At 34.7% G+C, this 12,097-nt stretch overlaps 1 protein-coding gene across 1 annotated transcript in view; it reads right to left on the reverse strand.

The window, feature by feature from the left end:
- The window catches only part of ROBO1 (roundabout guidance receptor 1), a 392,430-nt gene that overhangs the window by 136,117 nt on the left and 244,216 nt on the right, over window positions 1–12,097 (reverse strand). Inside the window, exon 3 of the mRNA XM_029214218.1 lies at window positions 2,240–2,397. Within this exon, the coding sequence (XP_029070051.1) occupies window positions 2,240–2,397 (158 nt within the window). The remainder of the gene's footprint in view (window positions 1–2,239; window positions 2,398–12,097) is intronic.

The raw sequence follows: 12,097 nt of genomic DNA on the forward strand, positions 1-12,097 counted from the left end.
TTCTGTACAGCACAGTGAATCAGTTATACATTTACACATATCCACTCTTTTTTAGACTCTTTTCCCATATAAGTCATTACAGAGTATTGAGTAGTGTTCCCTGTGCTATACAGTAGGTCCTTATAAGTTATCTATTTCATATATAGTAGTGTGCATATGTCAATCCCAATCTCCCAATTTCTCCCTCCCCACCTTTCCCCCCCGGTAACCATAAGATTGTTTTCTACATCTGTGACTCTATTTCTGTTTTGTAAATAAGTTCACTTGTACCATTCTTTTAGATTCCACATGTAAGCGGTATCATACGATATTTGTCCTTCTCTGTCTGACTCACTTCACTCAGTATGACAGTCTCTAGGTCCATCCACGTTGCTCCAGATGGCTTTATTTGGTTCTTTCTTGTGGCTGAATGCAGTCTGGCTAGCTGTCACCCCCGATGCTATCTCCGACAAATCTCCCCTAGCTCGCTACTCTGCTCCATCCACACTGACCATTCTGCCTGTTTTTTTTTTGAATGGTAGAGGTACACCATGCCTTAGGGTCTTTGAACTTACTATTTTGTTTGAACACTCTTTATCCAGATACCTACCTAGTTCCTTCCCTTAATTTTTTCACATCTTTATGGGGAGCATTTCTGGTCATTTCTATTTAAAATTGGAATTCTACCCCAATCTTAATTAATCTGTCTATCACTTCATTACTTTTTATAGGACTTATTATAGTCTAATATACTATATGTTATACTATCTATTTTGGTTTTATCTGTATAATTAACCACAGAATATAAACTCCAGAAGGGCATTCACTGATTTTTGTTTAATGCTGCATCTCCAATGCTGAGAATTTTATCATTAATTTGTATTAAACACAAATAGGTAATCGGGAAAGACATGAGGGAGGAGATGGATAATAATGGTTTCAATGAGTTTGAATTATTAGGGTAGGAAAATGTAAATTACAGATAATGGTCATCAAACGACTTAAAATAGTTTTTAAAGGGGAAAATATTATCTTAATTGTGCATAAGTCTAAAAGGAATCTGTTATCACTAACAGGAGAAGCATTTGGTCCCAGAATCTCTACTCCTCTGCTCCCTTAACTCTGTATCCCCGAGTCAATATTTCCAAATATAGTTCACTTTGCTATGTGGCTTGTCAGCATCTCCTAAAAGTACAGCTAGGTCCTTCTCACTCCAATTCCTAGAATTAATCATTTGACAGACTCATTCTAATTTGGATCAATGCAGGAAAAATGCTTGATTTTCTTTCAAGGTCTCTAAATCCCTGTCCACCACAACCTTCTCTCTTTTTTTGTTTTCTCACTATTTAATTTTCATGCTAGTCTGCTAGCTGGTTATTCAGAAACAGTGCAAGCATTTATTAGGATTATGTGGTCTGTGTTATAATTTTGTTCTTCTACAACTTTAGCAGTGACCTTAGCCTTACACACACATTCTCCTGGGAAACATTAAATCTTGGCTCATAAATTCACAATAGATAGACAGTATGTGCAGAACAAAGAAAACAGAAAAGGGGAATGTTGTACAATCATAGAATCAATGAGAGTTGGTTTACTTAGGTACTTTAGTTAATGCCTTACAAGACAGAAAAAGCAAAGAAGCCTCATAGAATCGCTGCTGTCAGAAGAAAACGCATCATTACTTACTACAGACAGCATACTTCTCTACTCACATCACAGCAGAAATCTGAAATCCAGTAATCTAGTCACACTATTCTATTCTGGAATGAGATCAATCCATCATTAACCATCATTCAGAATGAGATTTGATTTTTCAGAAACGATATCAAACTCTACAGAACAGAAAATCAATTTAAAAAGGAGAAAGAGATAAAAATTCTGAAGGGATTTAAGAAGTCTTCTGGAAATATACTATATTTCTGAATTCTATTTATAATTTTTTACTATACCATCTAGAAATGTGATATGCCCTGAGTGATGCAAATAATTATGTCATACACAAAAGTGTTAACTCTAAGACATTGACATAGAAATTAAAGTCTTCTTTTACTGAATAGCAAACTAAACAACATGCATTTTCCTCACTTATTTTTACGTCAACACAAGGAGAACTGAAATATATTTATTTTAAAAGAAGAATTGAAAATGGGAGTTAACGCAATCCTGTATTTGAAAGCACCTACTTTTTTCTCTTTTTCTTTCGTGAAGATATACACAGTTGGATTTCTAAATGTCCCCCACCGCTGGCTTAAATACTCACAGTTATTCTTTCATCTTTATCATCCAGCGGAGAGCCATCTTTCCTCCACGAAATGGTGGGCTCCGGATGGCCTCGTGGAGGCTGGCATTCCATCACTGCAGGCTCTCCCACAGCCACCATGACATCGGAAGGGTTTTGTCTGAAGTCATCCCGTAGTACTGCAGGCACAAGATTAAATCATTACACTCAACGGTGAAATATACAGTCCTTATCTCTGAACTTCAGTGAAGGAGACATTTATTATAGTAAACGACTACTAACAGCTATCTCAGTACATCTTGGAAAATCTATATCTACTTACAGACATATGCAATTTAATAATGATATCTGGCCTTAAGCACACGACAGGGATAATTTGATATTCTTCACAGGCCAGTGGGCAAGTGTTTTTTGCTGCCTAGTGCCCTCACAGTTAGCATTTGGCTTATCTCTAACTTGCACTTCTCTGTCTACTGCCTACAGTTTCTCATCCATGTGCTAATGAATATAACCAAACCCTCCTTTTACTTACATGACACGTTGGGATGATGCTTTCTGTTATTAAATGGATTACACATGCATACAAGCAAAAATATTAAAAGTAAAAATAGGGCTTCCCTGGTGGCTCAGTGGTTGAGAGTCCGCCTGCCGATGCAGGGGACGCGGGTTCGTGCCCTGGTCCAGAAAGATCCCACATGCCGCGGAGCGGCTGGGCCCGTAAGCCATAGCCGCTGGGCCTGCGCGTCTGGAGCCTGTACTCCGCAACGGGAGAGGCCACAACAGTGAGAGGCCCGCGTACCACAAAAAAAAATTTAAAAATTAAAAAATTAAAAAAAAATATATATATATACTTCCAAGCATGCATTTGACTGAGATATTTTAAAGATATTTCAAACTAGTGTATAACAGTATATAGTCACTATAATTTAAATATGTCCATTACAAAAACTTTAGACATATTTGCAAAGTGACTAAATTCAAAACACTGTCTGTTTTTCCATTATCACTGAGTGAGGGACAGTGTTAAAAGGCACCAGTGATGATGACAGCATTGCTACCAACCATGTCACTTTGTATGTTCTGTACTTTTTAGTTTTTGTGGATTTGGTGAGGAGTACACATTACTTCATTTAAATTTCAAACCTGCTCAGAATAAGAGATATTATTAACCCCATTTATATTATTAAACATAATTTTTTAGAGGAGGAAACAATTCATTACTATAATCCTAACTGGATACTAATATAATACTAACATACTGTGAACCAGTATTATTCACTTTGCGATTATTGGAATAAAATGTAGAAAATAAATCAAACATGTATTTCGAAAATAGTTAATACAGTATAATTGTCTTCAGTATTTTGTTAACACCAAGAAATCATGAATTATTTGGCATCAATTAGCCTTAAATCACAGCTCTGTTGTTTACGAGGTAGGTAATCTCGAACACATTACTTAATACCTCTGTTTCCATATTTACAAAGCAGGAATGGAAATACACACTTCAATACAAAATCTAAAAATGTTAGTTACCTTTCTCCCACCCCATTTTCCCCCAGTGTGTAATAAAAGGTGAACAATTTTAGTAATCTAATTTGATACTTAATATGCTCATTGGTATGTTAAGTGCACAGATTTGAAGTGATAAATATTTATCTTTAAAAATCTATTGAATTAAATATTTGATACTACAATTTTGTACTGGAATGAATGTGTTTCCATTTCAATGGCATTTAAAAATATGTCATGGATGAAGTACTACAATGAAAAAAAAACTTACGATTTCAAAAGTCACCCTTAAATTTTGGTTTCAAAACCCCAAATAAGCTTAGAGACTTACAAAATACTATACTTTTCTCTTACAATTCTCTACTTTTCCTTCCTCTATGCCAGCTAAGTGTGTGCATACATCTGAGTAAGCCTTAATATCCACTCAACAAAACCGCTTTTTAATCTACATATTACAACAACTTGGGCACAATATGACAGTATTAACACTTGGAAAATACCGCTTCAAACAGGAGATGTCTGTCCTCATTTTTGGAAAGAACAGTAAAAGGAAAAAGCAAAGGAGATATGATCACACCACACTGTTGTAAGTCTAACTCCATAGACACACTATTTACTAATAAAATACACAGACACAAAGATAAGCCTTGCTGAACTGAAAACTGCAGCTACTGTTAGCACATTATAAAAGAACAGAGTACGAAGACTTCCACTATTTATGAATTTACACTACTATTAGGTATTAAGAATACACCACAAATAAAATGTAAGGTTTATAGAAAAAGCAAATGAACTGACCTTAACAAACAGTATGTGCTTTTGCTAGATCACATTATTAATCTAAGATAACACCTCTGAAAATTTTTAACACCCTCGAAACATGCAGAAGTGAAATACTTTTCAAATTAAAATAAATAATTTGCACCACTGTTCTGTTTGGTGAGCTTAAAACCAACTTGGTAACACTATATCTTATTTACAAATTGAGATATCTCAAATAAACCAATGAAGAATAAAATGTCTTTCAAAAATATCAAAGGTCTAAGTCAGATAAATCAAGGTTTTTTTTTTCTTTTCCATTTACTATGTTATTTGGGTTTTTACAGTATATAATGAAAAGCTAACAAAATGTAATCCATTAAAGATTGCTGCTTAGATAATGCTCATGTAATTATTTTTGCAGCTGTGAAACACAGAACTCTAGCATTGCTTATGGTGACAGGCAACCTTGCATAAAGTTATGAATTTAAGATTTTTTTCTCTCTTCTATAAAAGCAACTTTTTTTCTTACTTGCCTTGAACATTTTCTTTTGGGGAAAAAATAGTATGTGTCACATTATAAAATGATATGAACTTCTGGTTAAACTATCCAATTTTTTAAATTCACATGTATATTTAAGAAATTAAAATAAAAATTGAATTCAAATGACTGGCAGCATCTTGCAGAAAAAAACAATGGTATCCATAAATAATCTGAAACACAGATCCTTTAAAAGAAAATCTCTCCTTTTCTTCTGTAACATGTCTACTAATCAAAGTGTATATTCGCAAATGTTTCTTGATTTGAATAGTATGAAATTTTAAAATATGGAACTAACTTTTGAAAAGATTTGATATTAATTTGATAACATATATAATGTATCCAAGTAGACACCACCTAAAAAGGTTGTTAAACCACAGTTCATCCTAATATCATATTTCTTCCATATTTATGTAATTGTTTTATGTTTACAGGTTGGTGCATGTAATCTGGCTCAACTGCTTTTCACTTTTTTTCATTCTGTTCAATTAGAAAAAAACCATAAGCTTCATTGAATCTGAATCTCCTGGAAGTTTTTGGTCTAAAAAAAATGGCCAACTAAAGTTTATCCTTTAAAACAAAACATATAATCATTTGTCTTTCTGAAAAACCATACATCAATTTTAATACAGTTCTCAGAATAAGTAAATTTGCTTTCAGAAAAGGATTCTAAAATTCAGTGCTGACTTTGCAACCTATTTGGGTAACATTGAAAAGACAAGGGACAAAGTGAAAAAATACGTTAAATGGAAACTTTCAAATATTATGGAGATTTTAATATTTGTAACACACTCTTTAAAAGCATTGTGGGAAATTTTAGAACTGAATGAAACATAAAATTATAGAAAGGGCAGGAGTCTTTGACAACATCTAATCCATCCCACAAATAGAGGCAACTGAGTCCCAGCTTTGTCACTAGCCTGTGTTATTTGTCAGGAACAGACCAGAAGAAAACATCAGTATCCTGATTTCCAAGGCAATGCTCTTTTTAAAATTTTTTTACCATGTCACCATTTTACCGTAAAATGCAATTTTCCTAATCTTTTGTATTTCCAACAAATCCACTCCCTTACTGCAGAAGGTTTGACTCACCAGTGATTGTACATCAACGCACTGCAGTCTCAGGACTGCCCCATTTTGGTGAGGCTCAAATGCTCCCAAAATTAATTTTGTTCCCTAATCATGTGGTGAACATATGTGAACTATAATACTCTGGCTTCATGAATCACAGAATCTTGGTGTAGTCAGGGGCCTAGGAGGTGTGGGACCCAAACTTCTTCTTTTAGAAATTAATAACCTAAGGCTCCTCAGGAGGAGAGGAGCTCATCACATAAATAAGAATAATGATATTGTTAGCAATATAATAATAATGTTAGCAATGGCTGACGATTATTGAACATTTGCTATGTAAGGAACCATGCCAAGGATCCACTCATTTAATCCTCAAAACAAGGCTATGCAAAAGTGACTTTATTAGTTTCATTTTACGAATGTGGAATTTGTAAAGACAGGCGTAGAGTCCACCAAGGACACTTTTCCATCAACTTGCCCACCCATCTGATCTTAACATCGTATGCACAATTCTAAATGTATGGCTATTATGATATAATTAATACTTCAGCCTTTTTCCAGTAGAACCGAAGTTGAGTGAGAAATCTCCCTCTTGACACTCAAATGGCTACCTTTGAATATATTGTGTATTCTTGTATCTTCTCAGATTTTTCCACGTTTGGAAGAGGCCACTGAAGATTTTCAGTGGCATACTGAGAATTAGAAATCATCATTCAGATTACCTATGTCGTGCTTTTATGATGATTCTTCTATTTCAACAACAAAATGACTGAAAAAGCTGCACAATAAAAAGCATCTTAATTAAATATGGGCATTTAAATTTGAATTTTAATGGGTATCTTGGGAAAAACAGAGGAAGAGAATATGCAGTCCTGGGAATTTATTTTTCTACTTGAAAAGATAACTTTTATCAATGAAACCTCGCAGCAAATAGTAGTAAGCAGTTGACAGGGGAAGGGAAAAAAATGAATGAAACCCTTAAAAATGGGACATATTTGAGGAGAAAATAAATGTGGAAGTGTATTCCCAAAGGCAACAGCTTTAAGGATGCTCAGAGACAGCCTGCCTCGGTTACAATGTACCACTTCAACTGCTTTCAAAATCACTAATCACTTCTATTGTCTTTAACTAGCAGAGATTGTATTACTCACTTCTTTGATACTTTTAGTTCGTTATCTAAATGTCTACTTAACATAAGTAAGCTGTATTTCGTTTTAAAATAACTATTATTCTTTCATTTAACACATCTGTACTGAGCACATACTTGGGTGCTTGGCACCCGTGCTATAACATTTGTATTTCCCTTGCAGCACAGTTTACATCAGTGGAGAGGTAGGTCAAGAAACAACATTAATCTTCACCTTGTCAGGAAATGGTAATACAATAGGGTTTATTGCAGGTTATTTTGTATTAAGATATATGCTTTAGGAGCCAGCCAAGGAAGCATATCATAAAGGCGTAACTATTTTCATTCTTACTTTTTAAGCTCACAGCGTTACCCAGAAGAGCAAAGTGTTATCTGGCGTAAAATGTTTTTCAAAACTCCTTAACATTTCTTAAAATAAAATCATAATTCCAAATGTTTAAAAGCATTCCAACCAAGGGGATGAATGTCCAGAAAGATATTTTAACCCATTAAAAAAAAAAACTAAAATGATAATGTATAAAATAATCTTTCATGAAGTATTATCTATTTTATAGCATCATATTCTTAAGGTATTTGATATTTAAAGTGATGCATGCACACATCAATTCTGTATAAAGTTATGATTTAGTCATGATCATTTCCTAAAGCGTACATATTTACTTTTTAAAATTTGACACTGAAAAGATCTATGAATGCTCTTCAATAATTATGTCATCTTCCACTTGTGTTTTTTGTAGCATGCAACTTTATTTTGAAACCTTAAATTATACTTTGGTTAAGATCCTGGAAGAAAGTATGCTAGTAAAAGCACTTATTTTCTCAACTACTGCAGCTTTTCAAGATTCACAAACCTCCTATGCTCTACCCTAGGAAAGCAGTACTTTTTTTAAAAAAAATTATACATTCTGAAAAAGTGATATAGTATGGATGGATGTCAAACATCACTCAATCTTAACTAGCACTGAATACAAAGCCTTGCAAATAGAAAGATAAGTTATTACCAAAATGAAAGTAATTAATAGCTATTTATTGGGTTTTGTTTTAAACAACATATGATGGAGGAACAGGCTTAAACACAGTTGCATGCCTCTGTGTTCTGCTGGGCGGCAGCAATGAGGGAAAGCCATCCTTGCTCTTTTAGTGATTAGAATTACCTCCAGGTTGGGTCCAAGCTTAAACCACATTCCCATTTTGCAGAAACATGGACAGCATAATGACACTTCCTAGGAAAAGCCCTCACAGCTCTCTGCTGTCAATGTTTCCTGGTTTCATTATTTCACTTCAGGAATCATGTGTGCTACAAGATGTACCCTAGAGTGTATTACACTGGCACCAAGTCATCAAGACAAAGGGGTGAAGTTTGGCATGCTAGATTTATGTTAAAACCTATGACGCATTCCAGAGAAAGGCGTACCTCAATAAGGATCAACATTTAAATAGTTAATATTCAGCAGACTTGCAATCTGGTAGATCATAAAAAATGAACTCCCAAAGTTAGTCAGGTTGCTAAAATCATATGTTTTCACTTAAAGATGTCAGTAGCTTACTAGATGTTTGATTTGTATACACTTTCAACTATAAATTAAGTGGATTTATTAATGAAGAATGCAGCTTTTGTAAAACACCATTTGATAAAGTATTATTTGTAGATAAAGTTTATTTAGGAGTCAAAAAACAGAAGTCAGGGGTTTTAGAATCACCCCATGTATCCCACCACTATGCTATGATTTTAATAGGTATATTCACAATGACTCAGTTATTTCCATACAGAACAGAAAATTTTACACTCCATCTTGCTAGGGTTATTACGAAGACTAATTATTTAGTATTTGTACAGGACTTGCCATTTATATGTGCATTACATCTGCAAAGAAGTATTACTATTAGTCACTATGTGAGGAATTGCCAAATTTCTCAGCTGCCAGTACAAATGGAAAGGAGGACAAAGAATGCCATTGATGAGGGTTTCTAAGTGCCAGAGCAAAAGTCATATTCAGGAGTAGCCTGGCAGGGTTAAAAAAACACAGATAGAATGAGACTATCTGAGGTATGGGACCCTGATTAGGGCAAGAGAGACATGTTCTTTCTTTTGTAAAATCCAACTTTCTATTTAGCGCCCTGCTAAATAGAAATATATATATATATATGTGTGTGTGTGTATATATATATATATATATATATATATTCCTTGATCAAAGGAATATACTTATCTATTTGTTGTCTGGCTTTTTGTATTCAAATGTCAGCTCCATGAGAACGAGAAGTTTGTTTTTGTCACTATGTATCCAGTGCCTAGAATAATGCCCAAGACACAGTAGGCATTCAGAACATAAATATTTACAATACACCTTCTGAATGCTGGGTATTATATCTGAAATAGTGCTAACATCAGCTCAAGTCCTACGTTCATGGTGTGCAAGGTATGGGGAGGACCAGATAATAGTCAAATAGACACATGCATAGATACACAGCTACGATCGTGATACATGACATGAAGGAAAGGATAGGATTGCTGTGTGAGAAACTAATGAAGGACATAATTTAAATAACAGTTCAACTAAATCCTGAAAAATGAATAGAACTTATCCTATGGAAGTGTATTGCACGCATAGGAAATAATCCAGGTTGAAGAAAAAAACTTTAAGAGACTCAGACTCTGGTTAGTGGGACAGGTTGACACTGGTGCACCATGAGATTGTCAGGGGAAGGAGAGGCCAGATCTGCTGTGCACAGCGGTCATGATAAAGGGTCAGCTTTTATTTTAATTCCCATGAGAAGCCACTTCTGTGGTTTTTAAGCAGAGCTGGAATTATCCTATTTAAATATTCATTTTAGTGGCTTTGTGAATGAAACGAAGAGGGAAATAAGGACTGAAGTGGAGAGACCAATTAGAAGGCTATTGTAGTAATTAAGGGGAAGAATGATGATTATTTTTATACTATTATAATGACACTGGATTTGGTACAAAAGGGAAAGGAGAGCTATACACTGGGGGTAAAAATCTAAACAACTTCTTGAGGGGTTGAAGCTGAAAGAGAGAAAGATGTCAACAGTGATACCCCAGGTTTCTGATTTGAAGAACTGAACATGCCATTTTTAAGGGATAAGAGGACAGAGAGATAATATACAGACAAATCCTCCCATGAGGAGAATAGAAAAATAAGAAACCCATATTATGAAATTATGTGTACATATGTAAAAGTTGATAATTTGGGAGGAGAAGAATAATATGAAAATTGTTTTATTGATTAAAAATGCTATGGTTTCAAATTCTGCCCCTTAGTATTTAACACAGGACTCATATTTACCTGTTTAGACCTTTATGCTACTACACTCCAAATCTCAACTGCTCACTTGTATCTCTTGATTAATTATATTATAACTATTAGGATGACAAAGTTTAATTTAGTTGGATGCATATCATTTCTAACTGACTGAAAATCTGACACAAAACTAACTGATTTTGATTATATAGGTATATATACAAATATGTGATTATACCTGTCTGTATATGTGTGATGTATATGATATATATATGATTACTAATAACTGAATTATTGTTTTGATATCCACACGTTGCAGCAAATCAATAAAAACTCACTTAGTCATTTTGTTCAGAGAATAAGACAACTCAAAACATTAGGGCATTTTTCTGGACTGCCATCAATTAAGCTTAATTTACTATTTATGTATAAGAGAATCAATAGCATAATAAATGTTATTACGTAATTAGAATAGTCAGAAAATTCACATTTGTCAGAAGTTTCCAAAATCTCTAAAGCATAGTAAAATTCCCTGGGAAAATGCTGCATCGTGAAACTATTGAGGATTTATTTGTGATTCACTCATTTGTTCATTCATTCAATAAAAGTACTATTGTACTAGGAGGTGGTGGCTAATAAGATAAACAAGACATAGTTGATCTATGCTTTCAAGGCACTTATTTGGGTTTTTTCTTTCTTTCTTTCTTTTTTTCTCTTTTGTCACAGAACGCCTTGTTCAACTGAAACTTTAGACAAAGGTTTAACATGCAAGATAGATCAAGGGGATAATGTTGACTCCTCCAACTGGGGCTGCCCTGCAGGGGAATTCAGGTCTAGCAGTAAACTGACATATGGGAGGGTACATAAATTTCCCCAGCTCCTATAGCTATATTGTATGTAGCTAGTTAAGTGATAACCCTGGATTCAGGTTTGGACCTGGATGCAGTGGGATACCGAGCCTACATTTTTAGCACTAAACCCTAGTGGCTTTTTAGGAGATAGATATTCAGACCTGAGTTTGTCTCCTTGGCAGTTTATAAGAGAACTCCACTTCTGTGCCATTTCAAAATGCATCCAGCTTTCACTGTCATTTCGAACTGAAATGTGGAGTCATCATTCCTTGCCTCTAAAATAATGCGTAAAATAGGCCTGTATTACTACAGCTTCTAAAACCATAAACTTATACAATCTAAGTGCAACCTCCCCCACTTCCACCGCCACCCCCAATTGCAAATGAGGACCTGAAGTCAGGTGCTAAATAAAATGATTCAAGGTTGTACAAATGAGGACCTGAAGCCAGGCGCTAAAAGGATTCAAGATTGTACAAATGAGGACCTGAAGTCAGGCGCTAAAAGGATTCAAGGTTGTACCAATGAGGACCTGAAGTCAGGCACTAAATAAAAAAATTCAAGGTTGTACAAACGAGGACCTGAAGTCAGGCGCTAAATAAAAAGATTCAAGGTTGTACAGACGAGGACCTGAAGTCAGGCGCTAAATAAAAAGATTCAAGTTGTACAAACGAGGACCTGAAGTCAGGCGCTAAATAAAAAGATTCAAGGTTGTACAAACGAGGACCTGCAGTCAGG

This window comes from Monodon monoceros, unplaced genomic scaffold (assembly GCF_005190385.1).
Source record: "Monodon monoceros isolate NGI ecotype Baffin Bay Population unplaced genomic scaffold, NGI_Narwhal_1 Super_Scaffold_11, whole genome shotgun sequence".
Lineage (NCBI taxonomy): Eukaryota > Metazoa > Chordata > Mammalia > Artiodactyla > Monodontidae > Monodon > Monodon monoceros.